Source organism: Camelus ferus, chromosome 14 (assembly GCF_009834535.1).
Source record: "Camelus ferus isolate YT-003-E chromosome 14, BCGSAC_Cfer_1.0, whole genome shotgun sequence".
In the NCBI taxonomy this organism is placed as follows: Eukaryota; Metazoa; Chordata; class Mammalia; order Artiodactyla; family Camelidae; genus Camelus; species Camelus ferus.
This window is the reverse complement of record NC_045709.1, coordinates 14,071,051-14,098,189: the sequence shown is the minus strand read 5'-3', so window position 1 is coordinate 14,098,189 and position 27,139 is coordinate 14,071,051. Positions and strand designations below refer to the sequence as shown.

The window sequence follows — 27,139 nt, the reverse complement described above, 5'->3', positions numbered from 1 at the left end:
GGCCTAGGGACAGCGTCAGCATCCTTCAGTTGTCACAAGGACTTACTGCCAGAATCCCTATTTCCACACTGCCTTCTATTTTACCTCTAGTTAGAGTCCCAAATCCCAAATGGTACCATTCTGATTACCCTTGTCAAGACTGACTCAAAATTCACACACAGTAAAAATGGAATTCTAACCAGGAAAAATTGGAGAAATCCTAATAGATCACAATTTTTTTGCATTAAAAAAAAATCTTACTCTGGGGTGAACATTTTGATATTTGCTTTCCTGATCTGTCCCTCTCTAATTAAGCTAAGAAAGCCTGGAGACTAGGATTTTATTTTTTTATGTTACTTTATGTGGTTACCTTTCTAGGTGGTCCCAAAGGCATGGTTCAGGGCCTATCACAGGCGGTTTAGGTACAGCAGGCACAGAGTAAATGACGTTGAGTGAATAACCAAATATATAAACTTTCTAAAGCAACTATGACATCCACAAAAATCACATTTTAAAACCCCAAGACATAATCAATACAGTATTAAAAAATTTTCTTTTAAACTCATATTTGCAATAAACTGTATCAATGACCATAGAAAGGAGGTGCCACTTCTTGGAAGCAAGAACCAGGCACCAACCTGCCATTGTTTGCACAGCAACACCTAATGACTGCTCCACATAAACACATAATAACCAATAAATCCTAAGCGAAGCATTTATGTGCACAAAGGTTTGTCTTTGACAAACATCTCATCCAACTTCTGCTCCTAAAAATGAAATTCTACTACCACCAGAAAACAGGGCACGAATAATAAAATGCATCAACAAGTGAAGGAAAACCACTCGGGACCTGAAATTTTCTTAGCTTAACACAGTTTTCTCACATGCATTGGCTTCTAAGAATCTCTCATCATTGGTAATCATCTTTCATGTCATTAACCCCTGGCGGCCCCACTTTCTGAACAAGTGGTGTTCATTTCTGTCTAGTCATTTGGAAATTGGAATTCATTTTCTTATAGAAACGATGTTCTCAATGCTGATAAATTCCGTGGCCAGCCCGCTAAGACCCTCTCAACCTCTAGTACAGGTGGCTTTTAATACCAAATTAGCCCAAATAGGTGATTGCCACCTTTGGCATCTGCCAACCTACTTTCTGCAGCAGCCCTTGCCCACGCTTAGGTGTCCCCAATCCTCAACTGTTCTCACGCACAAACCTTTCAATTACCTACTCTTTCTCCTTCCTCCTCCAAACTCCAGTTTTTTCACATGAGATTCTTAGCAAAGAAAAAAGCATGATCCCAGTGTTTGTAAATCAGAGACAGCTTTTCACTGTTGCAGTGCTAAACCCATCTCATGACTGAAGAATACACATCTCCTATTTATGGTCCCTCAAAGTTAAATCTGAAAAAGGGGGCAAGGAAGTGATCCCACATGAAGTATTAAATTTCCCCAAGGGAAAAATTCATATATAAAAATAACCCACCAGTGATATCAGCTAATCAGGATAGAGAGAGAAAGAGAGATTTTTTGATATTTAGTATTTCCATCCAAAAAAGAAATTCAGTGTCTTTTTGGGAAAATCAGAACTTTGTAGGGCTAACTTTACATTGATTTCATAGGTTAAATTTCTGTCTTTGAATTAAATATGGGTTAGGGAATGAGGGGGAGAGCCAGGATCTCTTCAGTGTTCAGGACTTCTGAAGTGATATGGCTCCATACGCATACATTTATAATTTTTTAATATTTACGTGTTTTCATTATAAGTTTTGCATTTAAATTTTATGTCAGTCTCTTTGATTCTCAGAAAACGGTTTTTTAGTTGATTAGACTTCCCAATTAAAACTGTATAATTATCTATATTGTACAGGCATGACATTTATACACAGATTGTATTTTTACATTATATTAACTCTATTAATTCTGAATTACTTAACAGAATATGATGCCTGTTAAGATGTGATTTAGTTCTGTTAGGTAATACAATGAGCAAGGCACGACAGTGAGGTTCAGCTCTCTGACAAGGCTGATAACAAGCCCCCCTATACATCCAACCTGACCACAACAGAAGCTCATCTCAGCACCAATCTGGTTTTTCTTTTGTGAGCGTAGTTTGAAACATACACATTAAAACCAGTATCAATTCTTCTGTGGCTACTGGTTGGGGGGGAAGGGGGTCAGCATATCGCATTAGCAATTTTCTGTGGAATTGAATTAGAGTTTCATTGTGGTAGCTGTATCACGTTAAAAATCTGCCTTTTTTTTTTTTTTTTTTTTGGCTAAATGGTTTCCATTGTGTATTTAGTGAATCTGATACAGAAAATGGCTAATGCAATAAGAGTATCATAGAAGCTTTCCTGACTGTAATGCTTCAGCCGCAATATTCAGGAGAAAGAGGCTTAACTGGGCTGGGCTGGGCTGGACTGGGCTGGGGGCGCCCTCTCCACAGCCTCTTAACAAGCCCTCAGCTCAAGCTCAACACAGGATTCTCCAAAGATGGACTGTTAAGACCTACTGAATGGGGGAAACTCCTCTCTAGGTTTTATTTCAGAAGAGATCAGGGCTTCAGTGAAAGATGTGTCATTTAATTCGTATTTATTGACTGAGCCCTGGGCAGGGCTCTGTGTGGTTGGCATGAAGGCAATGAAAAAAGAGAGAGAAAACAGGTCCCTTACTTCTCAGATCTGGAAAGGATCTTCGGAGAAGAAAGAAGTTAGCGTATGAATAATTTAGTACCAGACAAGATGTGGCAAGAGCGCAAACTGCCAAGAGCCATGGGTCCTCGGAGCAGGACACATGTGCCCTGGGGGGCAGCAGCGCTGGACAGGGCCCTAAAAGCTAAGCGAGAGGCTAACAGGTCTGTGGATTGCGTCGGGGTGGGGAAGCAGGGGAGGCACTTTAGGCCTTGGTGGGAGGAAAGGTGCAGAGTGAGAGGCGAGCCAGGGTATGCACGGGAAATCACAATTCTTTAATTGCAGCATAAAACATGGAAGGAGTGGGAGGATAAGCCTGGAAAAGTGGTCTGGGGTCAAGGCTGACAGCAGACACGAGCAGTGAGTGGTGTTCAGGATGGTTTGGGGTGGGACTTGACAGGACATGGTCCGTGGTCCACTGGCAAGAGTAACACCCAGAGTCCACCGGCCTGACGGCGTCTAACACTAACAAACATCTTGAAATCTTAAAAACGTTAGTTAGCACATGTTTCTTAAGAGACAAAATTTATAAGGATATTTAATTTAAAAGGTTATTTATGGCCAAGGGATACTTGTTTATTTTTTGTTATGCCCTTACTCATAACATGAACATTTACTAAGTTAACAGAAAAAAGAGCTTATACTGTTATAACTACTCATGAATTTACTGTTTGTTTTTTTGTTTTTTCCTTTAGAATAACTTTTCAGTGGCAACAGTAACCAAGGAAATATAAATCCAACAGCCTAGAATTACAACTACTTGAAGAGATTCATGACTTCAATGTACTGCTACATTTACTGTTTTATTCTGGACACTTCCCTGTTTCTGAATTCCTCCATAAATGTCAGAAGTGAAAAGCAGAAAGCCTGCACTAAGCTTGGTGAGACCTTTAAAATTCAATACAGCATGTTTTGCAAATTAAAAAAAAAATCTTCTTTCTCTTTATACTCTTTACCCTCCCTTATATCAGGGTATATTTTGTGGATATTATTTCCAACATATTAAAGCAAACATGATGAAACTGCTTTTATTTACTGCAGAGAGAATGGCAGGTATAAACTAGTTAGTTGCCTAAGTGCTATAGTGACCACTTATTAAACACCAGCTCTCCGAATACGGCAAAGGAAATTGCACTCTTATTAAAAAGAATTAAACTATTTGTAAAACTGAAATTGAATATTTTAATCCTTACGAAATAATTTCTCGACAGATTTTTTTTCCCTCCTCCAACTGACCACACGATTGGAACGGATAAACAGATTTGCCAGTTGTTTATTGCTTCTAGACTCCGTAGCAATATTTCACTAAAAACAACAACAGAAACATCTCCTCCTTCTCATTCCATGGTCTTTGGCAATCAGAGACACAGTAGTTGACATCTGTGAACATTTTCTGATTACTCATTAACTGGGGGTATATAAGTAAAAGAGTTTTAAAAAAGGGAGAAAAGTCAAATAGCTCTTGCTGACTTTAAAAGAGCAATGACAAAGATGTGAAAATTGCAAAGTACTTAGAGGTTTAACCTAAGATTTGTTTATATCTTTGATTTTTAGCAAACATCGTCCTGATAAAAATGAGTTTGCACAGATCAGGAACATGTTGGCATTCTCTTAAACATAGCTTGAAACCACAGAGCTCAAGCATAAAACAGCTCTGACAAAGATAGCCAGTCAAGCATAAAAATGGGAGTTGGTTGTGTCAGAATAGATGAACAGGCTGAAGGCTGTCTGCTAAACACAGTTGTCTTATACCATCAGTGAAGGCGATCATTACCACTAAAAGTTATTTTCCTGATATATTACTTGAAACTTCCATCATAATATATTTTAAATGCTCCTTATTTCTGAATGATTACATCATTTTCTTATCTGCAGTGTCCTTCTTGGATAACCACAAACTTGAAAGCGGTCCAAAATCTTGCTCATGGTTTCCTACAAACATAGGGAAACTTACTTATCAAACTGTCTATTTGGAGTTAGAAGAATGTGTTTGGGCTTTACTTTTACTTCCTTTATTAAATATAGATCACCATCTCTAAAATGTAAACATCCAGCGGCATTCCCTCGTACTGACAGGAATCCCGAGGCAGAAGACAGGCCTGAGGATTAACATGTCACTCACTCAGAAGGATGCCCCAGATGCTTGGCTCAGCTATGGCCAAGGAAGTAGCATTATCAAATGCCTCATGACTTTACAGTTATACTCTATTATTCCTGCTCAACAATGCTTCCAAAAGATCATCCGAGAAATCTGGCAAGCCACTGAAATGGCACTTGTAAACTGAATCAATTAAAAGCAATCCACAGTGTCCGGTGGGTATGTATCTGACCGTGAAATACTGGGTAAAGAATTTACGTGCAATTTTATTCCAAACTAGATTTACATCATTTGCAGGTTATTTCTCAGAAGTACCAGATACAGCCCAGAAACAAGACAACAGAGTATTTCTAAACTATCATTTCAAATTTCCACCGTCAAGGGTGGGCGGAGGAAGGAATAGTAACGGGAAGACTTGTCAGCGATTAGCCATCCATAAAAATGCTCCCCCCACCCCGCCCCGCGCTCCTCCTTCCGATCACAATGCTGGCGTCAGTTAGTCTCCTGTATCTGTTCCCCACCTCGCTCCCCTCCCCTCTGCGGAGAGCTGGCACCGAATGGCAGACGAAGGAAAAGACAAACACCCCAGCTCCCAACACAATCCAAGCGCTAGCCCAGAAACACTGGGACAATATTCCTAACTTTTTTTTCTCACTTCGCGTGCCTCAAAGGTAAGCAAAGTAAAAAAGCCAATGAAATAGAAGGCCAGGGAGGCCAGCTGAGTCACAATTAATACCCCCAGCCCGATTACTCCACTGTCCTCCCCACCACCTCCGGCCACAGCAAACGGTTACTCAGCTGCAAGTCTGGGTCTCCACGTCGCCCGTCCTCCGTGCTCGGCCCCCGCGCGCTGCGCAGCCCGGGGACGGACAGAGAGCGCGCAACGCTGCCCACGCCCCGAGGCCACAGCCCCGCACCGCCCGCACCCCCGCCGCGGGACAAGCATCCTCCGACAGATCCCAGGTGCGGGCTGCCCGGGCCACTGCAGCCACGAGGAAGGCGCTTTGCCACCTCCCCAGAGCGGTCCCCTGCGGCCCCTCGCCCACCCTGCCCCACCCCAAACAGGCTCCACCAAGAAGTACTGAGGTGGAGAGTACAAAGAGCCAAGCCACACACCGAAGAGCCTCCAAGACGTCCCTTGTGGAAGAAAAACTTAGCCGCACACGCATCCACACACGCTCGCGCCCAGCACGCGCCGGGGAGGGCATCTCTTACCTGTCCCCGCGATGCCACTCATCCCTGCCCCCGCCCCAGGTCTGGCCGCCCCCCCGCCCCCGCCGAGGGTCCCCCGGCCGCCCGCTCCGAGAGCCGCGCACTCACTGCCTGGCTGCGCGCGCCCAGCGCCTGCAGGGCCCCGCGGCGGCGGCGGCGGCGGCGGCGGCGGCGGCGGGGACCGAGACAGCGGCTGCAGCGGCAGCGGCGGCGGCGGCGGCGGCGGCCCCAGCCGGCGTCAGTCAGACTGGAGCCGCGAAGCCTCATCGCCCGTATTAGTGCGCCGACCTGGAAAGCCGCCAGGAGCCCTGCTCGCGGGCCCGCCCCCGCCCGCCCGCCGCTGCCGCGCGCCCTGGCCGCTCCCAGAGCCGCCGAGGAGAGCGCGCGCCGCCCGCCCCGCGGCCACGTGCACCGGGAGGCCCGCGCGGCGGAGGCGCCCAGCCCCGGCTGCGTCCGCGTGCTCCTGAGAGACCCCGGGCTCTCCTCCGTCCGCGATCGAGCCCCCTCGGTGCGGAGGTTCCTCCCAGCGCGGGGCGCCTCGCGGGGCTCCCCCGCCTCCCTGAGCCTTCCCGCCTCCACCTGGAGCCGGAGGCCCGAGGAAGGCTGCTACCAGAACCACAGACACAGGACCAACAAATCGGTTTGGAACCCTCCCCCTCCCCCGCCGCGGCTTTCTGACAGGTTTCTGGGCCCTGAGGGTTGCTGTTTACTTGCTGTTTGTTTCTTACTTGCTTTGCAGAGTAAAGGAGATCTTTACACCCACCGACAGCGCCGGAGTAACTGGTCTGCAGGGGCACAGGCAGAAGAGAATCTCCTCACTGAGTGGTGAGTGGTGGTTAAAACTAGTCACATAATTTCGTGGATTGTCATTTCCTTACCCCTATTTATTTGCTCAACAGCCTAGCATATAATATATACTGTTATCTAATCTAATAAAGAAACAAATTTACGGGCACTGAGCAACGTTAATGGCCAACCTTCCTTGCTCACGGCCTTTTGAGATTAATGTGGACTCCTTTAACCCACTCAGAAATCGCGTGGGCCTTCCATCAACATACTGATGGCCTTTGAGTCCACAGCAGGCAGCATTTCTTCATAGAAAAGGCATTTACTGCAGAGATGAAAATAGAATAAAGCCACACGGGAGAGTATTCACTTTGGTCCTGTATGTAGAGGAATCAGTCCTGCAAAAGGCCTAGATACCGCTGAAATGCAAGGCCATGAATTTAAGTGCTTTTTCGTCCTCAGAGCCCTGCACTTTCTTCCTGTGGTTGATGCCACGTTCGTATTATCATACTGTTGCTGAGCAGTGAATGACCATGTTTAAAACAGTATTTGTGAAAAACAAAACAAAACAAAACAAAACAACCCCCAGCATTTGTGGTAGAACTTTAAACTCAAATTTAAATCACCTTTCTACACCTGGCCCATTTTCCTCTGCTCCAGGCTAGGTGTTAAGTTTGGGATTGCTCTGGGTGTGAAACTCCAGGAAACCTTCGGACTGCTAAGAACTACAGATTGTGCTGGCTGTGCATTTTATTGCAGGTAAACTAATTCGGTTCTCAAAATTGATACCATGTGGTTTACTTTTTTTTTTTTTTTAATGTTATTAAGAAAAGGAATGACCCAGCCGCTGCTTCCTTTGCTTACGTGCATTACACAATGCAGAGGACACAACAGAGTAAGAAATTATAACTTCTCAGTGCTGGCTTGGGCTTCTGACACAGACTTTTTTCAAGTTCACAGAATTCTCTGGGCTTCTGGCAGGACTTGGATTTGCAGATTCATTAAGTGTATGCAGTCTGCTTTATCTGTACACCCCCATCTACATACCAGGAAATTCTGGCATTTAGAAGTCAGCCTGTCATTTATACAATACCTCACTTATCCCTCAAAGGTAGTGTAGAAGGTTAATCCTTTATACCCAAGAACAATAAGATCTGGTGAGTCTGAAGATGGAGAAAATGCCTGCTCTGGGAAGGAAGGCTCAGTGTTGACACTCCATTTTTCAGAAGCTGAAAATCCTTGCAATAGGAAATCCACACTCTGCTTTATTTTTCCCCTCTTGATTTCTTGATTGGCTGCAATTTTATTCTTGTTTGAACTTCCACCAAAAAACTACATAATGGGAATCACATGAGAGGTGAGACAGTCACAGGGTGTGATTTGGTGGAAACGCCAGTAAAATTTTGGTTCAAGACCTGAAAACCACAGCAAAACAAGGTCCATCTTTTCTGAATTATAAGAACTTGGCAGAATGTGAGCTTCTGCAGTCCATGAAGCAGTGGTAGGAAAGGCATCCTCTTTACCCATGAGAGGGTCAATTCTTTTCACTTGTCACATGCTCAACATAAGGACACGGTTGTGACAAAATCTGTAGTAATCCACAGATGGGAAGATTCTTCTTTGTGCAACTGTTCTACCTTATTTTTGATCCAGTGTGATAATGGTTCCACTCAGAGCCACTGGAATTGCTGCCTACACACCTCTCCCACTTCTGGTCTCCTTTCTACCTTTCATCTGTAATTCTGTCTCAGCTCTGCACTTTTTCTGTCCCCTCCCCAACCCCAAACTTTCCTTTAAGAGCCATCGTTCATTCCATAACCAGTATTGAATGCTTTCCTAAGTAGCAGGTGTCTGGACCAACTGTATCAACACAGAGCCCTCAGTCACCTGGGTGTCACTAGGAGAGACACACAGACCATTGGTTCTCATACAACTTCATGTGTCACTAGGGCTGGGGGCACAGAAGGTGTCAGGGAGGTCTCCATGGAGGTGTAATTCAGCTACAGTTCGAGACGTGAGTATGAATGGCTACCACCCAGATAGCCAAAGGAACTGCCCGCCTCCGCCAACTGTCCACCACCTCGGTGGGTGTAGCTCTGTGGGTGCTGACCCTGAGGCTCCGTTTCATCCAGCCCCCTTGGCCAGACGTGCGGATGCAGGCACAGTCTGCATGATCATAAAGAGCCCAGAATGCCAACTATGTGCAGAATTCCTTGAGGTTTTGAGTATGAAAAATCTCAGTTTTTCTAGAGAACTGTCAAACTACTTGGATAAATAAGAAAAATAATGTTAGAAGGACGGACGTCACCGAATGCATGCCCTGGGTTTGTGACAAGGGAGTGCTAGAGCCTCTTGGTTTAGTGGCAGAGTGACAGCTCTGTCTCTTGTAGTGAGAGTCCTGCTGCCAGGACTAGGCCCTGCTTGACGCACGGCATCTTGTTTCACACTCACGACATTTTGGGATGAGAATTCCTATCTGCGCTTCAGTTAGGGAACATGGGAGGCATAACAAAATGTCCCCAGGTGTCCAGCTCAGAATTCAAACTCCAGTCGTCCTGACTCCAAAGCCCAGGCGTTTAACCATTACACCTCACTGCCTTCCTGGAACTTGAAGTTGAATTGCAAAGTGTTTGAGCAGAGTGTGACATGGGTAGTGACACTGAAGAAGAAAAATCTACAGCCTGTAAAGTGGAAGTGGGTGGTGGAGAAAAGTTTTAAGAGACAAGAGGTAGGGGACCAATTAGGAAGCCCCTGCAACCATCTAGGCATGAGGTGAACATTGTCTGGAGAGGACAGTGTGTGATTATAGAAAAGGTGGGAGGTGATGCATTTTATAAACACTGTGAAGGGAAAAAGATCAATAGAATTTGGTTAAAAAAAAACAACTGGAGGAATCAAGAATCAAAGAAGGGAGAAAAACAATGGGGTTGCCAACAGTGCTGGCGACCATGCAGGGACTGTCAGTCACCAGGAGAGATAGAATGATGAAGTTTGGGGACTGGAGAGCAATGTCCCTTCTAAAGGGATCTTCTGGTATGCAGCTCCAGAAGTTGTTGCCATGTGAGAATGGGGCTGGAGTTTCAAGGGATAAAAAATATCCAGATTTTTATGGAAAAATCTTAGAATTAAAGATTTTTGCTAAGAATTTTTTTTTTAAAGCCAAGCCAAAGAAAACATTTGTGAGTGAAATTTGACTAGCAGTTTGCATCCTCTTGAGTTTTGCCCTCTCTCCAGTCCATTTGAGTCTCTTTTTTTCTATAAGAGAGAAACAGTAACTCAGATCATTACTTAAATCAAGTCAGAGCTTACTTAACTCAGGGAAGCAAAACTCTTCCCCAAATCCATGTAATATTTGTCCTTTCTCCCACTGTCAAACTTCTCAGTGCGTGGTTTTTATCTGACTTCTCTTCCTTGTAACCCACAGCTTCTTAATTTCCCCCAATCTGGCTTTTGCCTTCCATCGTCACTGTTAGATTTCAGTGCTGTTCTAACATTCTCAGAGGTCACTGTGACCTTTCAATTAATAATTCAGTGACTTTTTTTGATCCTCATTTTTTAAAAAGTTTTGAAATACGTCTTTATTATTTTAGTTAACTTTAGGTTACTTTTGGAATTAATTAAATCCATCCATTCATTCAAACTGTTGCTTGGTAGCATGCTATTTAGCGATTAGATGAGACTGACTTTTTTTAAATCATCTTAAGTCATTTTTAAATGTACAGTTCAGACGCGGTAAATATATTCACATTGTTGTACAACATATCTCTAGAACTTTTTCATTTTGGAAAACTGAAACTCCGTAACCACTAAACAGTAATTACCCCTCCACTTTCCCCCTCAGCTCTTGGCAACCACTTTTCCACTTTCTATTTCTATGATTCTGACTGTTTTAGATACTTTACATGAGTGATGTCATTCTGTATATGTCTTTCTGTGACTGCCTCATTTCATTTAGCGTAACGTCCTCTCGGTTCATCTATGTTGTACCATGTGGCAAGGTTTCCTTCCTTATTAATGCTCCGTAGTATTCCATTGTATGTATGGACCACATTTTCTTTATCCATCCATCATTCAGTGGACATTTGGGTTGCTTCCACCTCTTGGTTATTGGGAATAGTGCTGCAGTGAACATGAGTGTGCAAATATCTCTTTGAGATCCTGCTTTGAATTCCTTTGGGTGTGTACCCAGGAGTAGGACTGCTGGGTCACACAGTAGTTCTGTTTTCCGGTCTTTAAGGAACGTCAATATTGTTTTCCCTACGGCTGCACCATTTTCTGTTCCCACCGGAATGTGAAGTGCACAAGGGTTTCAGTTTTTCTGCGTCCTGGCCAACACTTGTTATTTTCTGTTCTTTTGATAGTGGCCATCCATTCAGTGGGTGTGAGTTGATATCTCACTGTGGTTTGGGTTTGCACTGCTCTTACTGTTAGTGATGTTGAACATCTTTTCATATGCTTGTTGGCTTTTTGTGTATCTTCTTTGGAGAACTGTTTATTCATATCCTTTGCCCAGTTTTTAATCTGGTTATTTGCTTTTCTTGTTGAGTTGTAGGAGTTCCTTGTAGATTATAGAGAATAACCCCTTATTAGGTATGTGATTTGCAAGTATTTTCTCCCATTCCGCAGGTTGCCCTTGTACGCTGTTGTTTCCTTTGATGCATAGAAGTTTTTAAGTTTGATGCTGTCCCATTTGCCTGTTTTTGTCTTTGTTGCCCATATTTTTGGTGACATATTTGATCCTCATTCTTTGATGCCTCTGCTGCTTTTAAGAAACCCACAGGTTTTGAACAAATTAACTAAATAAGTGAACAAATGCAACACATAAAAAGAAGAGAACAGGTAACGTCTAATTCAAATTTCACCTGAGCTCCACCATATTAGGCTTTTCCTTCACTTCCTTGTCTCATTAACACCTACTTTTCCTACAGATCTCAGCTCAAGTGTCACATCCTAGAGAAGCCTTCTTGGTCCTCTCTGACTTGGTTAGAGCCTGTCTCTCATTCATAACCAACACTGTTCCAAACTGACTTATATTTAATTACTTGATTAATGTCTGTCTCCTTGAATTAACTGAAATCTGTAAGAGAATGAGAGGTGTGCCTGATGTTGTCCTTGTTTACTCCTAACACCTAAAACAGTGCCTGGTGTACAGCAGACGCTCATCAAATACTTGTTAAATGTATGAAGATGACTTAGGAGAAGAGAATAGAGGAACAGATCCTGACCTAGGATCAGTAGCAGGCTTTTGGTATCCCCAGGGCTTAGCAGTGTGAAGCTAGGCATTCAGTATGTACTTACTGAGAGAATGATGGAATGAATGAATGATCTGTAAGATATATTTTCTTCTTTAATTTTTTGGAGGTGCTGGGGGTTGAACCCAGGACCTCCTTGCATGGCTTTACCACTTGAACTATAACTTCCCCACCAGGGACTGTCTACTTTTGATGCAGCACTGAAAGCAGGTTTCCCTGACTCCCACGCTGCCACTGATTATTGCTGGAGCCTTTTCCCTACTCTGTCGGATCCTCCCTGGTGGGGAGGAAGTTGCCTACAGCCTCCACGGAGGCTGCAGGGAAGTTTAAGCTCACTGCTGATTTGTGTGAGTTTTCACTGGGATTCCTAGAGGCCACAGGGAAAAGTATTTCCCTGGTGAAAAGTTTCCACTTGGAACATGAAAAACAATTTCTCCGCAGAAATGGTGCTGCAAAGCGTGGTTAGGTGTTACTGCAGGCTGGTACAGAGTAGCTCATGTGTTACAGGGACACTTTGCAGGCTGCTCTTCCTGATACTATTTTCATGGGAAAAAGCCTTTGGGTTCCAAACAACTGGTTTATAAACTGGCTTGGATGAAACCCACTAGTAAGCTGAAGATGGGCTGCGCACTTCCAGGCGTGTATGGCCACGTGGTTCTACAGGTGAGACTTACAGGTATCAGGCCCTTAAAATGTGGAGTTCTCAGAGGGCAGGGATCTGTTTTGCTTGCACATGTAGAACACTCTGTCACTATATCAAGTGATCTTGGGACGAGTGTCAAATAAAGAAAATATAGCAAAATACAGCATACAGAGAGAGAACCCTGGGAATAATTTGAGTAAGAAATGGTTTCTGTTTTCAAGGAGCTTACTGTCCAATGCAGATGTGATAGTATCACTGTTGAAACTCCTGGAGAGGAGTCATTTTTAGCATATTTACTTTTCTACATCTTGTCTCTAAAATGTTGTATTTAATGTACTTCTGACACTTTCTATTTACATATCCCAGTTATCAGACCTTGAAAAACTGAAGTATCGCAGTCACTGAAGAGTGTAGGCCCTGGATCTGGACCAGGTGGGCTAGAATCTCAACTCCACCGTTTCCGAGCTGTGTGACCTTGGGCAGGTAACCCCTTTGTGCCTCGGTCTCCTCTTCTGCTGTAAGTTAGGAGAGGCATTAGAATAGTGGTAGGCACATGGGTAACACTCAATAAATGTTAATGTTATCATTTCTACTTTCTCTAAAACATCAGAAACAATCTAATTCTGATTTTTAGGGGTTCACTGTTTTATAATTGCTACTTGATTAGTCTTTAGTTTCTCAAAAACACAGGCTTCTGATGTTATTAAGTAAATACATTTATTCGTATTATAAACTTTCTCTTTTCAATAAAGAATTTGCAATTTTTATTAACATAAACTCAAGAGGGAAGGGTTGCCAGCAGAGAAGAGTATACATAAAATTAGGAGGGAGATAAATAAGACTACAAGAAAGTGGATACCTTTGTGAACAAGCCTGTATCCTTCCTTTAATATATAATTTCCTAGAATTTTACAGAATGTCAAGTGGGCTTAATATTGATAAATTTGTGTATATTTAAACATTTGCTAACTTTATTTTTAAATCCCTGAACATTGTTACATGATTGTGGTTTATATTTCAGTTTGCAAGAATTATATAGGCACTTGAGAGTAAGAATAATTGCTTCTGTCTTCTGTTTAAAAAGTATATTTCTCAGAATCATAATGATAATTAATCTAAATACACAAAATGGCTAAAGCAAAAAAAAAATCTGACTTTTGTTACAAAAACACCTTAAAATTTTTTTTGTCCAAAAAGAGGTATAAAAGTTTTTACTTCTGGCAGTAAATTCTTTAAAATTATCAAAAGGCAGACAATGGCATTGATTTATTCCAGCTTTATTTAAAATTTTAATTTAAAATGAAATAATGTGAAATAATGTGACACTGATGCGTAAGAATACAATCAAAGATGGCAAATAACCTAATTCACTTTCCTGGTTTGTTCAAGCCTCCAGGCACCAGTCAAGTATCGAAGTCGTATAAAAAGTAGGTCCTTGCCCATCTGTAGCCAGCTCCAGAATGGAACTAATTTAGAACCTGTGATTTAAAAATAATTAAAAATAAATATGTTTTCAGGAGAAAACGTAACGGTTTAAAACTGTATTGTAGACATCGGTTTACATGACCTTTGTGAGCTTCTAGTCACCTTAATTTATGTTATTTATCTTATGTATGTGTGTCTGTTAAACATTTAATTCCATGTGCACATTTAAAAATGATTTTGGGGGGAGCAAATCTTCATGTTTCACGTACTGCCTTTCAGTCTTACGTACTATGATCAGGTACACCCCTGTATATAATACAAGTAAAATACAAGCAGAATAGATTAATAATCTGAAACAAGAAGGCCAAGACAAAAACCAGCTTTTATTCTAATTCTACCAAAGACTCTCAATCAGAGAAAATAAATACATTTAGCTAGGCCATCTTCTTGTCCAGTGGTTGTCAAATGGCAACATGCCAAGCAAGCCCAGTGGACGACGCAACATCTACCTCCCTGAACATGTTTTAAGATCTTACCTTCTTTGATTTTACCCCTGGAAATTGTTTTTTTCAGTCAGTCGGGAGTGGAGCCTCCCTAACCACTGGTCAGGTAACTGGGGTGCTGGCTGGTAAAGTGACACAGTCAAGGCCACAGGACTAATCACTGGCAGTTTCCAGATTTCAGCCCAAATGCTCTAGCTTCTTTCTCTTTTTCTTTCTCTTCCCCCCAGCTTTACTGAGGTATAAGTCACAAATAAAACTGAAATATCTTTAAAGTGTACGATGTAATGACTTGATAAATGTATACACTGTGAAATGATTACCACAATCAAGTTAACACATCCACCTTACTTTTATTTAAATCATGGACAAAAGAATTAAACATCTTCAAAGCCAAAGTGAGTGGTTTCTCTAAAAACAAAAAAACAAAACACCCTGAAGTGAAATGAAACTTGGGAAGATCTACATTGTGAGTTTTGGATAGCCCCACTCTCGGGAGGTACACAGCTGAGGGGGCTGGGGGTGATGGACACAAACTGCTCTCTGAGTGCCAGCTAAGGAAATGTAATACTCAACAATCTGAGAGATGCAAATGAGAAAATGATAGAAAATGAAACATATTTTGACTTTTCCCCACTTCAACTTCCCATAGAGTCTCCGCTGGGCAGAGATCAACACAGACAGATCAATGGAGTGATCATGATGCGTCTGAGCAATCCTTTCACCCACCTCCCAGGCCCCTTTGATCGAGGCTGCTACTGTGGAGATTAAATTTCTGTAAACTTAATATGATTCAGCAAGACTCCAAGAGCCTGAATTTGTTCTGGACTATGTAGTCTCATTCTTAACCTTTTTCTGTCCGTAAACATTTGAGGTTGCTTACTGCAGGAAAAGAAGTGACTTTGAAAAAGCCTCCAGCGAACCACTGCCACGCTGTGAATTAATTTAGGAGCATTCTAAGGCAAGCAACAGAGAAAACCAGAATATATTTTAAATTCTACACAGCGAGAGCTATCTAAGCTTTTCTGAATGGACATTAGATAATTTCACATTGCTAGAGATCTTAGACAGCTTTACATTTTTGGATATATGTACAGATGCCAGTTAAAAACTGGCTGTGAATGGACTGTGGACATTTGGAGTAAAAACTATAGTTTCTTATTTAGTTTTGCATAGTGGTTTGTAGGTACTCAATTAATATTCATGGAGTAATGAAATAATACTAAAAAAAATGCTACTGCAAACAGTAAAGTTTATCTCAAGACTATCAACCTTGCTTGTAACCTGCAATCACCACGATCTTGTCTACTGTACAAGTTTTACTGAATTCCCCGTGCAAGCTAGGAGGCCTGCTGAAGACCCTAAGAAGAGACTAAAGCCATACAGAAGGCAGCCAGGTGGAGGGTGGCGGGGCTTAGAGGCAGTACTCTCTACAGACTGCTTCTCGGAGTCAGGATAACTGAGCAGGCCCTGATGGGGGCAGGGGAAACATTAAAGGCAGCCGACTTTATTGGACAACTGTATTGTGTGACGTCCTCCCCCACTTGAGATCAGCCGTAACATGAACAATAGACCCACCTTCAATTTCCGTCCAGTTGACAGCAATTTCTGCTATTGGAATTTTAAAGAACTGTGCTATGTAAAGCAGTTCTACATCAAATGCCCTGGAATAGAAAATACATTGATACCTATTTTTAAAAAGACAAATAGAGTGTAATTAAATCTCTCCCTTGGCATGTTCTACAGAAGCTTACATGGCAGATATAAAAGCTTGTATTGTAAAAGTGAAGGTCAGATAAACATCAGGTCAAATAAAAGCTAAGTAGTTCAGTAGCTTCAAGGCAAGTAAGATAATTTAGCATGCCACTGCATAACATTTCAATGAGAAATACGGTGTTTCAATCACAACTCAGAAACTCTGAGAGGTAAAAATGGCCACTTGGGCTCCAAGAGAAAATTTAATCCTGGAAATTTTCAAGATTGATGGTTTTCAAATCCCAGCCTTAACTAGCCCCAGATAAAGAACTGACAGCATTTTCAGCTGATTCAGAGAGCTCATAAAACAGAACTCTGAGAAGCTCTAGGAAAGACGGTCTCAATCCCTTTAGAGTTCCTTGATTACGTTCTCCTACCATGAAAGCGTCAAGGTTTCCTTTTTCAATACAGGGCCCCTGTGGCCTGTCTTCCCCTCTTCCCTTCCCAGTGCTGTACTGGATGGCACAGTGCCAGCAGCTGCGGAAGTGGGAAGCCAGTCCAGACTAGTCTGAAATGCCCTTTGGGTATAACTGAACACATACATAGGAATTAGATGTATTGTCTCACTCTGACGTACACTGTTGAAATCATCTCTAGTCTGAATTCCAGTTCAGCCTTCCTTCTACCTGTGAAAGGTTCCTTCTTAAAGCTCCTCTTCAGTCAGCCCCTGGGTTTAGGTCGAAACTGCTTTCCTTAACACTTTTGAATCCTGTCTCCGAGAGCACTGAAGGCTTCCACTGCTTTGCTTTCATCCTTAGGTCATTAACCCCCAACTTTCCGGACTGCATGGAACACACTTCAAACTTCCAGGGATTGGTTTCCAAATAATAGCACGGACAAGGAGATGCCTAAGATCTACTTCTATGTAATTACCTGATCCCAGATAATCTGAATTGGGGAGTTTTGTTTTCTTGGCCACAATATTACCACCATCCATTATGCAACTAGTTCAAATCCCAAGTGTTTGGATAATTCAGTATGAAAACTATTTTTTAAAACACTTAATGCTGTTTCTTATCCTAATAAAATATTTACTTAAGATGATAAAACCATCTACAAAAGTGTTCTTTGTGTTTCTAAAAGGACTATGTAAAACTTCCGTTAAGCAGAATTGTGACACTCATGAAAGGAAATAATTCAAATATTAAGCCTGGTACTTAACCCTTAAAACTCTCCTTTAACACAAAAACAAAAAATTACTTAATGGGCTGCTGAGTTAGTTCTAATGATGTTTAATACTCTGACCTAGATTAAGTATTTTTCTGAGGAAATTGGTACAGACTTATCAAAAACACCAAATGTAAGAATGATGAATGAAAAGGAGTGGGAGAAAAAAACATTGATTAACTGAAATTAGTTTATATTAAAAAAAAAAACTGAATGGGCTATTCATTCCTAAACTATTGTTTTTATTGTATCTTCTCCTTAAACATGTTAGAAGACATGAGATGTTTATCAAAACAAAACACAGCAGTTCACAGCACCATATTATAAATAAGAAACCAATCCATTACCGAAGCAAACTTTATAATTAAAATACCAGGTACTTCTGTATGGAACCTCATGCTAATAAAGAGGAGCAGCATAAGGGTTATTCTCCAACTAAGTTGACTCTTTGGGTTTCTGCAAAAGTGGGAGGGCAGAGCCACCGTGTTTTCTTTACTCACTTCCTGATACAGCTGTTGCCTCGCAAACAGATACATTTCTGAAGAACGAAGGGTGTGCTGAGACTGTGAAACACGGCAGACACACGCATGCTGTACTGCTCCCTCCTGATGTCCCACTAACATTAAAACGATGGGATAAACATACAAGACCAGAAAGAAGAGGGACGATAGTAATAAAAAAAACTTGAAAGCTGGAAGGCAGCTGGACAGGTGGTGACTAGGGAAAGTGGACAGTGACAGTGGGAGATGCCCGAGCAGGCTAATGGGCACCACGGGGTCCCCCAGAGGCTCAGGCATCAGGGCCCTCAAGTGACTCTGTAAGCAGGGGTGCAGGTGGGCTGCAAACCAGAGGACCCACTGCAAATCTGTCTGAGATTCTCCTTTCTTCCAGTTAGCTCTGTGAATGCTGGCAAGGCTCATGTCTGCTGGGCAGGAGACTGAAGGATCCCTCTTTAGTGAGAATGACCAGCCCAAAACATAATGACAGCTGGGAGTTACCCACACAAAACAGCCCCGCCAGTTTAATCTGCAGTGAAGTCCACCAGTGGGTCAGAGTTCTCTGACCCTGATGAGCTTTTTGGTGCCATGGTAAAAGATACTGGAGGATAAACTTTAATGATAAAAACAAACATAAAGAAAAAAATTGGAGCAACAGAAACAATACAAGGAAAGAAGAAATGTCAAAGTTTTAAACAAGACATTAAGAGAAGTAGTGGAAGATCCTGTAGGCATGAAACAAGAACAGATTTAGGAAAATGAATACTGGAATACGAGAGTTGTCAGAAGCTGAAATTTGGATAGCAGAAATAAAAATTCAAAAGGAGGGTTGGATGATAAAGTTGAGGAAATCTCAAAAGAAGAGAAACAGGGATGATGAAGTCATGGAATCAGCAGGGAGGTTCTACATCTGTTTTGTAAGAGAAGAGAGAGAGTAGATGTCACAGAAATGACTAAAGGACATTTCTCAGAGCTCCAGGCCATGTTAGGTGTCCAGAGTTAGGGGGCCTACCGAGTACTCAACAGACGCATGAAAAACAGCTACATTAAGTCTTTGAATCATGATCTTTCAAAACCTTCTGGAGAAAAAAGCTTCCAAAGCCGGGTGGAAACAACATGCCACAGACAAAGAACCAAGATTAGATTATCTACAGAACTGGACTTTTCCACAGAAACGCTGGGCGCCAAAGACAACAGAGCAGTGCTTTCCAAATCCGGAGGAGCTAGATCTCCAGCCTGTAATTCTTTCTGCAGCTGACTGTTAAATAGGCCTGAGGGCAGAAGGCAAACACGTCTTCACATGCAGGGTCTCGCAGTTCCTCACAGTCTTAGGGAGTTCAAGAAAGAATGTGCTCCACTAAAATGGGGTGTGAACCAAGGAGAACCAGACCCAGCACGGGGGCTGTGCAGGCCAGAAACCACTAGGAAGGTCAGAGGCGATGAGACATCCCCAAGGAGAAGATGGAACTGATGCCCCTGAGGGAGAGTGAGCCAGAGTAAGAGTCAGATCCGGCTAAGTAATGCCAGCAGAAAATTCCAGATAGTTATTATCTTTAAGAAAACAGAAAGTCCAACGAGAACGGTCCTGTAATCCTCTGGCATGCCACGGCTCAGATCTGAGCTCTCCTCACCCAGCAAGAACAATCAGCACTGATCTAAGCAAACCTTATCTTAAAACTCTATTAGGAGCTCAAGAGAACGACATACTTATCCACTGATTTCCTATTTTGGAAAGTAATATCTAAAACTGAAAAACTGAGAAAGCCATGCGGACCCACTCTTCTGAATATGAAAGCAAACGCCACAGACACACAGTAAAGAAACGAAAGTGACTATGGTGAGGGAGTAGGAACGGGGGGTGTGTGTGGAAGGAGATGGGGCAAAAGACAACATTTTCTTGTTGCCTGGTGGAATGACTTTAAATTATAAACATAACACACGGACTTTAAAAAGTTCATTGGAAAAAATATATATTTCAAAAAAACCCACCCACTTTAAAAATTACTCATAAATTAGGTCAAATTATACCTTAACATTAAATGGAAAAAATTTAGGTGAAGTACAATGTGGAAGATGGAGATTATATATATATATTTAACATTTAACATTACCCATGTTCAAGGGCTGTAATTCTGAATCAAAGGGATGCCTGTAATTTCAGCAATACTCCTTGATGTTTTCTAACACCTAATAACCCTACTTGCCTTGGATTTCCTGAAAGTTGTGGGAAAAATTTCAATGAATCTTTCAAGTAAGTCCTTTGGAAAAAAAAACCTAAGGTGACACTTACATGGAAATGAGCAGATGCACAAATTGGTTTCTAAAACTTACGTTGCATAAGAAAAAATAAATCTGCTCTTTAGTCTTTTTTTTAATTTAAGTGCAGGAACAGAGATGTTTAAATAAAAACAACAGAAGAAACATTTCCATGGTGAAGGGTACCTACTGTTAGTCAGGCTGATGATACATGCGTACGGGGTGTGTCTCCTTTATGGGCACAAGATAAATGTCAGTGGATCCCAAAGAGAGACATGAGAGGCTAAAATTTTAAGTCACGCTAATGCTGTGTCAATCAAATAGCACATAAATAACTAAAAAGCATGCACATGAACGTAAAATTTAAAGAAGAAAAAAATAAAAGCATGCTCTTTAACTTAAAAAAAAACCCCGTAAAACCCTAGAACTGTGCTGACAATACCATAGCTACTGGGCACTTGAAATGTGGCTAGTCTGAACTGAGATGTACTGTACTTTGAAGCCATAGTACAAAGAAAAGGATATAAAATAGCTCAGTATTTTTTCATACCGAGTGCATGCTGAAATGACTATGTTTATATTGCGTTAAATACAGTATTAAAATAAATTTCATCTTTCTTTTTACTTTTTAAATTGTGGCTACGAGAAAATTTACAATTACATATATGGCTTGCATTTTTGTCTCGTATTACATTTATATTGGACAATGCTGCTTTAGAACAACCCTGACAAGGAAACTTCATGCTTTTTAAGTTACTAACCCTAATTTTCAGCTATCAACGCTAACCCTAATGTTCGCCATTTCTAAATCCTTCCTTTCAAACTACAAAAACCTAGTTCGTTGACTCTAGATCTGTTCATAATAGCTGATTAAAAAATATCTCATGCAGAGGGAGGGCTTTACTTCTAGAGTGGCCTCTTAAATTAGATTCTCTGATTTTGGAGTCCATTAACTATCAGTATATTATATTCTTCAACATAATAGAAACATGTATCTAAATCTGAAGACCAAATATACCTTACTTAAAAATTTTTAGTCTAGGAAAAAATATTTAAAAACATGTCTGATAATTTTAATTCTGAAAGTGTAGTTTCTTTAAAGTTATTTGGGAGGATTATATGACATCTGTTTCTAGAGAGAGAACTGATCTTTGCAAATAGATGCATGAAAGTCACAGATTATAAAAACATCTCCTGAAACTGTTATGCAGACTCCCACCACGAAGAGAATTCACACAGAACCAGGACCAGCGCTAAGTATGTATTAATTCTTTCAGTAATATATACCGAGGACCCGCGACGTGCCAGGCACTCTCTTAGACAGCGGGATGTACTAGTAAGCAAAATCAGACAGGATTCTTGCTCTTGTGGAGAAACATTACAGATAAAGCACTACAGAGGTGGCAGGTGCTATGAGGAAAGGCTATGGTGCGACACAGCGTGTAACCGGGGGCGTGATCTCGTCTGGAGAGTGAGGCAGGTTGACGGAGGGACGGGCTGGGGAGAAGGGAAGAGTCCACACGTGGAGACTCAGGTGGGTGAGAGCATACAATGGATACTACACTGCCCATCTGTATCCCTTCAGGGCCCTGGGAAAGCACGGAAAGGCAATGGGAAGCCACTGAAAGAGTCAAAGAACAGGTGCTCTTGACTGATCACTTTTAGTCTCTGAAAAGACCCCTTGGGCTGCAGCAAAGGACATGGTGTCCCGGATGGTGGTGAAGACGAAGAGAAATGAAGGGACATAAAAGCTCAAGTCAACAGGCCTCGTTGCGGGTTGGCTATGTGGAGGGGCCGTGGGGGAAGGTCGGAACGACCCCACGGTTTCAGGCTTCCGTGTGACGGTGTTACTCACCGTACAGGGTGACAGCGGAGGTGAGGTCTGGGACGAAGAGAGACCGAGGGAACAGGGTGTTCCGAGAGAGAGAGCTCAGAAGTACTGAAGGCTGTGGATGGGTTAAGACAGTGAGTGGTCATATTACACATGACCAAGGGATTCACTGACTTAAGGTTAACTAGAGGCTCAGACGGGAGGAGGGGTGGGCTGTGAGTGGGCAGGGAGCAGGTGGAAACAGTGCCTGCAGACCCCTCTTCCCACAACAGGCTGACTGTGGAAGGAAAGAGGGCTGGAGCTGGAGGGTGCTGGGGTGGGGGTGTCAACGGAGAGGGGTATTTTTAATGGCAAGAGAAATTTACACTTGTTTTAAAACCTGATGGGAAAGATGTGGTTGAGGGAAAAGGCTGAATACACAAGAGAGAAAGTACAGGACTGGGTTCTTAGGAGGTGGAAGGGGATGCAGAGGTCGAAGGGCTGGTCTTAGGTGGGAGAGGGAACGTACTCCTGGAAAGGAAAGGAAAGAAGAAAAAATGGGTTCCTTCTTTTGCTTTGATATTTCTGAGCTTTTCTTTTTATCTTCAAAGGAAAAAAAGGAAACTTAAGGAAACAGGATGTTTTCATGCCTCTCAATTTATACTGTCTACAATTACAGTGAATACATAACTTTATACCCTATGTTTGGTTTTAGATTTTCAAAATAACAGATTAAGTTTACATATGTAAGTGTCAATTTTGTTTATACCTGGATGTTCATTATGAGAACATGGGGCTGCCTCTCGTTACCTGGAAAAATGCTGTATAAGAAGATACACATTCTGGTTAGGAACCTACCATCGTTCGATGTGTAGAGATGAAAACGTCTGTGAAGCTGCTTCTCGAGTTAATAATTTGAACCCACACTGTGTGTCCCTGATTCCTCTGACACAAAGGAACCACACCAGAAAGTGGAACCCATACATGAGAAGAGTACGGAAGTAAGAACGCTGAAACAAAGACAAAATAGAAATGACTTTTCCATTTATCTGTAAAGGAGACATTGAAAACACTTGGCTGCAGACAACTGCATCTTAATACTGAATTCCCTGGGTAGATCCTACATATGAATGCCACTGTTCCATTAGTTGCGCTGGCAAAGTCTGTTCTAGAAACTGAGGATGCCTACTGCTCAGAGCTGGGCTGTGGGGCCAGGACGTAGTTACTCGCTTCCTGGAGGCTGAGTCAGACAAGAGGAATCACATTACCTGTGAGACTAAGGGATGCTCTCTGCCAGAAGCATAACAAAGCAGGTCTGGGGTTGCTCTGAGCAAGGAGAATGTTTCATTCCCCTTCTATTTTGTGCCTCCTTGCCCAAATATATTTCAGTTTCAAAAAAGGTGAATTACCAGGGTACCTTGGAAAAACAAAACACTAAGATTTGAACCTGAAGTTCGATACCTGGCTAATGAGAATACTGACAGAAGAGAGACAGCAGAGGTCACAAAAGCCACGGACTAGATAGGAGCCTGAAACAAAAACCCAGTCTCTCCAAGTCTGACAGATATCTGATTAAATACATTTTAACAATTAAGTTCTTTAATACTTTGGATATTTAACTTAAGTAGTCTTTAATCCTACCTGAGTATTCACTACTATTAACAGTGATTAATCTTGTTATTAGCAGTAATGTGACATAGTGCCATTATTCACTACCATTGCAAACTTTAAAACATAAGAATAATAGATCATTAGTCATCACTGTACTCAAGACTTCCCTATATAGAATTAAAAAAATAGCTTAAAATCTTCCATAATTATGGTAATACACACATGGAATGACAGATGACCTATGCAAATGAGCCTCCCAGTAAGACTCTATGTAGAATATTTACTATCTCATACTAGTAAATAAAGGTCCCTTCCTCCTTTTGGCTTTTGTTTTTCATAATTATAATCTTTAGCATCACTCTTCATTCGCATGGCTTTTTCTACCCCCATGGCACAGAAAGAACCATGACTCAACAGTGGTAAGATGACACAGGAGAAAAAGCCCTGAACTGAGCAGACCTGTATTTGAGTCCTGGCTCCGTTAATAATGAGCAGGCGGACCTTGAGCAAGTTACTTCCACTCTCTAAATCTCACTTTCCTCATCTAGAATGAAAATGCCTGCCTCACAAAGTTACTGTAAGGATTAAATGAGATAATATTAAAGCCTTTAGCCAAGTGTTTGGTAACAGAAACTCAATGAATGCATTTAATAAGGGAGAAAGACCTGAAAACTCACTTCCACTTCCTGACCACAATTTCACTTGTGTATTGCACAAGGCAAGAAGGGAAGGAAGAATAAAACACTTATCTACAGGGTATTAAAACACACTTTTTGAAAAGATCTAGCACTCCTCATTTATCACCTGGAATCATTCGTTATGTTTTGATGTAAATATGTCTTACCTCTAAGTAGGTAGGGCAGAAACCTCATCTTAAAAATACTGTGGGAATCTCACAGCTTGCTCAGTGCCTTCCATTTAAAATATTTCCAATAAATATTGGTTGGCTGATTAAACCTCCAAAAGAGCATTTATGCTTAGGAAAGGAACAAACAATTGAAAGATAGAAAAATAAAAATGAAAAGGTAGAAAAATAATACCTATAAACTATTCTCCTTGATGATTTTCAGTGTGATTTAGATGAGCTTACTAGTTACCAAATAAAAATATTCATGACTGCTTTGGCTTGGACGTTAATAGAAGGTTTTTTGTTTGTTTTAGGATGATGGCTACTTTTTAAAAAGTAAATGTGGAGCTCATATGAAGACCTTAATTTATTTGATTTCTAACATATTTAAAAGCATAAAAATATAATCTACAGAGGAATCTTTCTTTAATTTTTAAAACTTGGCAAAATATCTTAAAATTAGAAGACATCTAAAAACATATTATGGGCTGGACATAGTTACATGAAACTAACAGTCATACAGAGCAGATATTTAAAAACAAGAAGAAAAAGACATTTGCTACTTCAATATTAACAATAATCCTTAATGTTTACGAAATGTAAACAAGGAATTCAGGTGAAATTTAACACTGACTGATAATTTTATTATCTTAAAATAAGAAGTTAATAAGAAGTCCCAAGGCTTAAGCAGAGACTCTTCGAAGAAAATCTAAAGACATCAAACAGTAATGGATTATATTTTGAGTCCTTTAAAAGTGAGAAACTTGAGAACACTGAGAGAATGTAAACATCACTCTTGGAACTGTTATGTGGGCGTATGAACACTTTTAAGGATGCCTGAAAGACTCCATTGGTGCTGTATTGTCACACACGTTTGTCTTCCAAGAGAGCAACAGGGCGGACAGCAGGATGAACGGAGAATGTGTGTAAAGGTATTTAGGAAAGATAAGTCTGAAAACCATACAGTTAAGCTACTGAAGTTGCTGTTTACTATCTTGATTAATAGTGTTACAATTTACACATTGTCCACAGACTGAGCACCACAAAGGTTTATATTACTGACAGCACATTAAGAGAAAACCCAAGCAGCTGGGAAATGGAAGGCCATGCTGCAGTTTCTTGGACACGTGGCAGGTGGACGTGTACCTCTTGGAGAGGACCTTCTGTAAGGCAGGTACGGCTCCATGAGAATCGCCTAGACTACAGGTCTGCTCAGCAGGAGTTTACACAGCGGCTGAGAGGACGACTGCCGATCCCTAGTCAGTGGACCATTTATCCTTTTTCTACAGAGTAGCAGCCAATTCTGTAGGGCCCAAAAGCACCATACCAATCACTGACTTTCAGCGATGGAGGCAGGGATGGATGGATGACAAGATAAATTATAAACATGTAGATCCTGGGATAGATCCCTTGATTACTGGCTAAAAGCAGTGGGGAAAAGAAGATTTAGACCATCGCACAGTCTCATCTAAATACTATCCTGGAAAAAATTCAGAGCTTTCAATTAATGGATGTTCTAAGTGAAAAGAATTTAAACCATTAAAAACAAAACCCCAAAACACAGTTTGTTTCTACTGTTGCCAGCAGTACAGATCCCAACTATTTTTTTGCCTAGATCACTCCAAATGTTTCCTAATTGCTACTTTCTTTTTCTCCAATCATTTTTTCCTTTCCAAGTAGATTACCCCTTTTTTCCCTATTTATGTATTTTTTTAAAAGGAAAAAAAATTTATTCACGAAACCCTTAAATTAATGTCTAATTTCATTAAGTGTTTTGTTTGAATAGGTATTTTTCATACAATTACATTGTATTTACAATATCATTCTATTTTCATATAACTTAATATTTTAGTATTTCCCCATGTTATTGTACAGTCTCCATTATCATCTATTTTATTGGCTGCCTGACATTTCATCCAGGGGAGGTACCTATGCTGTCTAGTGTTGGGGTTTAGTATTTTATAATTTCCAGTACTTTACAGTTATAAATTGTGTGCTGAACATCATGCACATACACTTTTTCTTTCCTTACCTCTTGTGCATCAGTAGAGTGATGACGGTGACTATTTAATCTCAAACTCTCAGTTTTAAATTTCTAGGAGTTTGATATTTCTATGTTTAATAGATTAACCTTTTCTAAATACCAGTAAGAGTCCATAGGGTTATAGAGTTACATCTAGATGCTGAACATGTTAAATAACTTATTTCTTATAAAAAAGGAGAGTTCAGGTTCTCACATTTGAGCAAAATCCTTAAGAGGTTTTATGACTCTGCCATTAGTATATCTTGGGGAAAAAAATTGGAATTTTTTTTATGTCTTACTTCAGAATCATTGAGGGAAAGGTTCAATCTTTTATTCCTTTGGTTCTCAAACTCTGGTATGCATCAGGTGACCTGGGAAAATATTAAAAATGCAGACTCCTGGTCCCAGGGCTAGAGTCTGATTTAGTGTGTCTGGGATTGGCCTAGGAATATGCATTAAAAAAGAAAAAAAAGCTCCTCAGGTAATTCTGACCTTATGCTGAAAAGTCTGGCTTCATTCTCAATCTACCTGATCACTCTAATAGATGAACCATTGAGACTACGATACACAGTTACTATGCTTGATACA

General features: G+C 41.2%; 3 protein-coding genes across 5 annotated transcripts in view; 1 reads left to right on the top strand and 2 right to left on the bottom strand.

Annotated features, from left to right (window-relative positions):
- SMAD9 (SMAD family member 9) overlaps positions 1-6,227 on the bottom strand; it is a 52,582-nt gene extending 46,355 nt beyond the window's left edge. Inside the window, exon 1 of one of the 2 annotated variants that reach the window (XM_032496282.1) lies at positions 6,088-6,227. The gene's annotated coding sequence lies outside the window, so the exon portion shown is untranslated. Of the gene's footprint in view, positions 1-5,982 lie in introns of both variants that reach the window. The other variant, XM_032496284.1, reaches the window with a different exon arrangement.
- LOC116668688 (serine/arginine repetitive matrix protein 1-like) lies at positions 2,721-17,389 on the top strand. The gene is made up of 6 exons (XM_032496802.1): positions 2,721-2,833; positions 5,551-6,619; positions 6,719-6,804; positions 7,426-7,524; positions 13,027-13,143; positions 15,238-17,389. Exons 1-5 carry the CDS (start codon positions 2,721-2,723, stop codon positions 13,046-13,048), a joined length of 1,389 nt encoding a protein of 462 aa, XP_032352693.1. The 3' UTR covers positions 13,049-13,143; positions 15,238-17,389.
- The window catches only part of ALG5 (ALG5 dolichyl-phosphate beta-glucosyltransferase), a 37,143-nt gene continuing 23,920 nt past the window's right edge, over positions 13,917-27,139 (bottom strand). The window contains exons 7-9 of one of the 2 annotated variants that reach the window (XM_032496286.1): positions 22,929-23,080; positions 16,164-16,249; positions 13,917-14,138 (exon numbers count right to left, since the gene is read on the bottom strand). In XM_032496286.1, coding sequence (XP_032352177.1) covers positions 14,023-14,138; positions 16,164-16,249; positions 22,929-23,080 — 354 coding nt within the window. In that variant the 3' untranslated portion in view covers positions 13,917-14,022. The remainder of the gene's footprint in view (positions 14,139-16,163; positions 16,250-22,928; positions 23,081-27,139) is intronic. The other variant, XM_032496285.1, reaches the window with a different exon arrangement.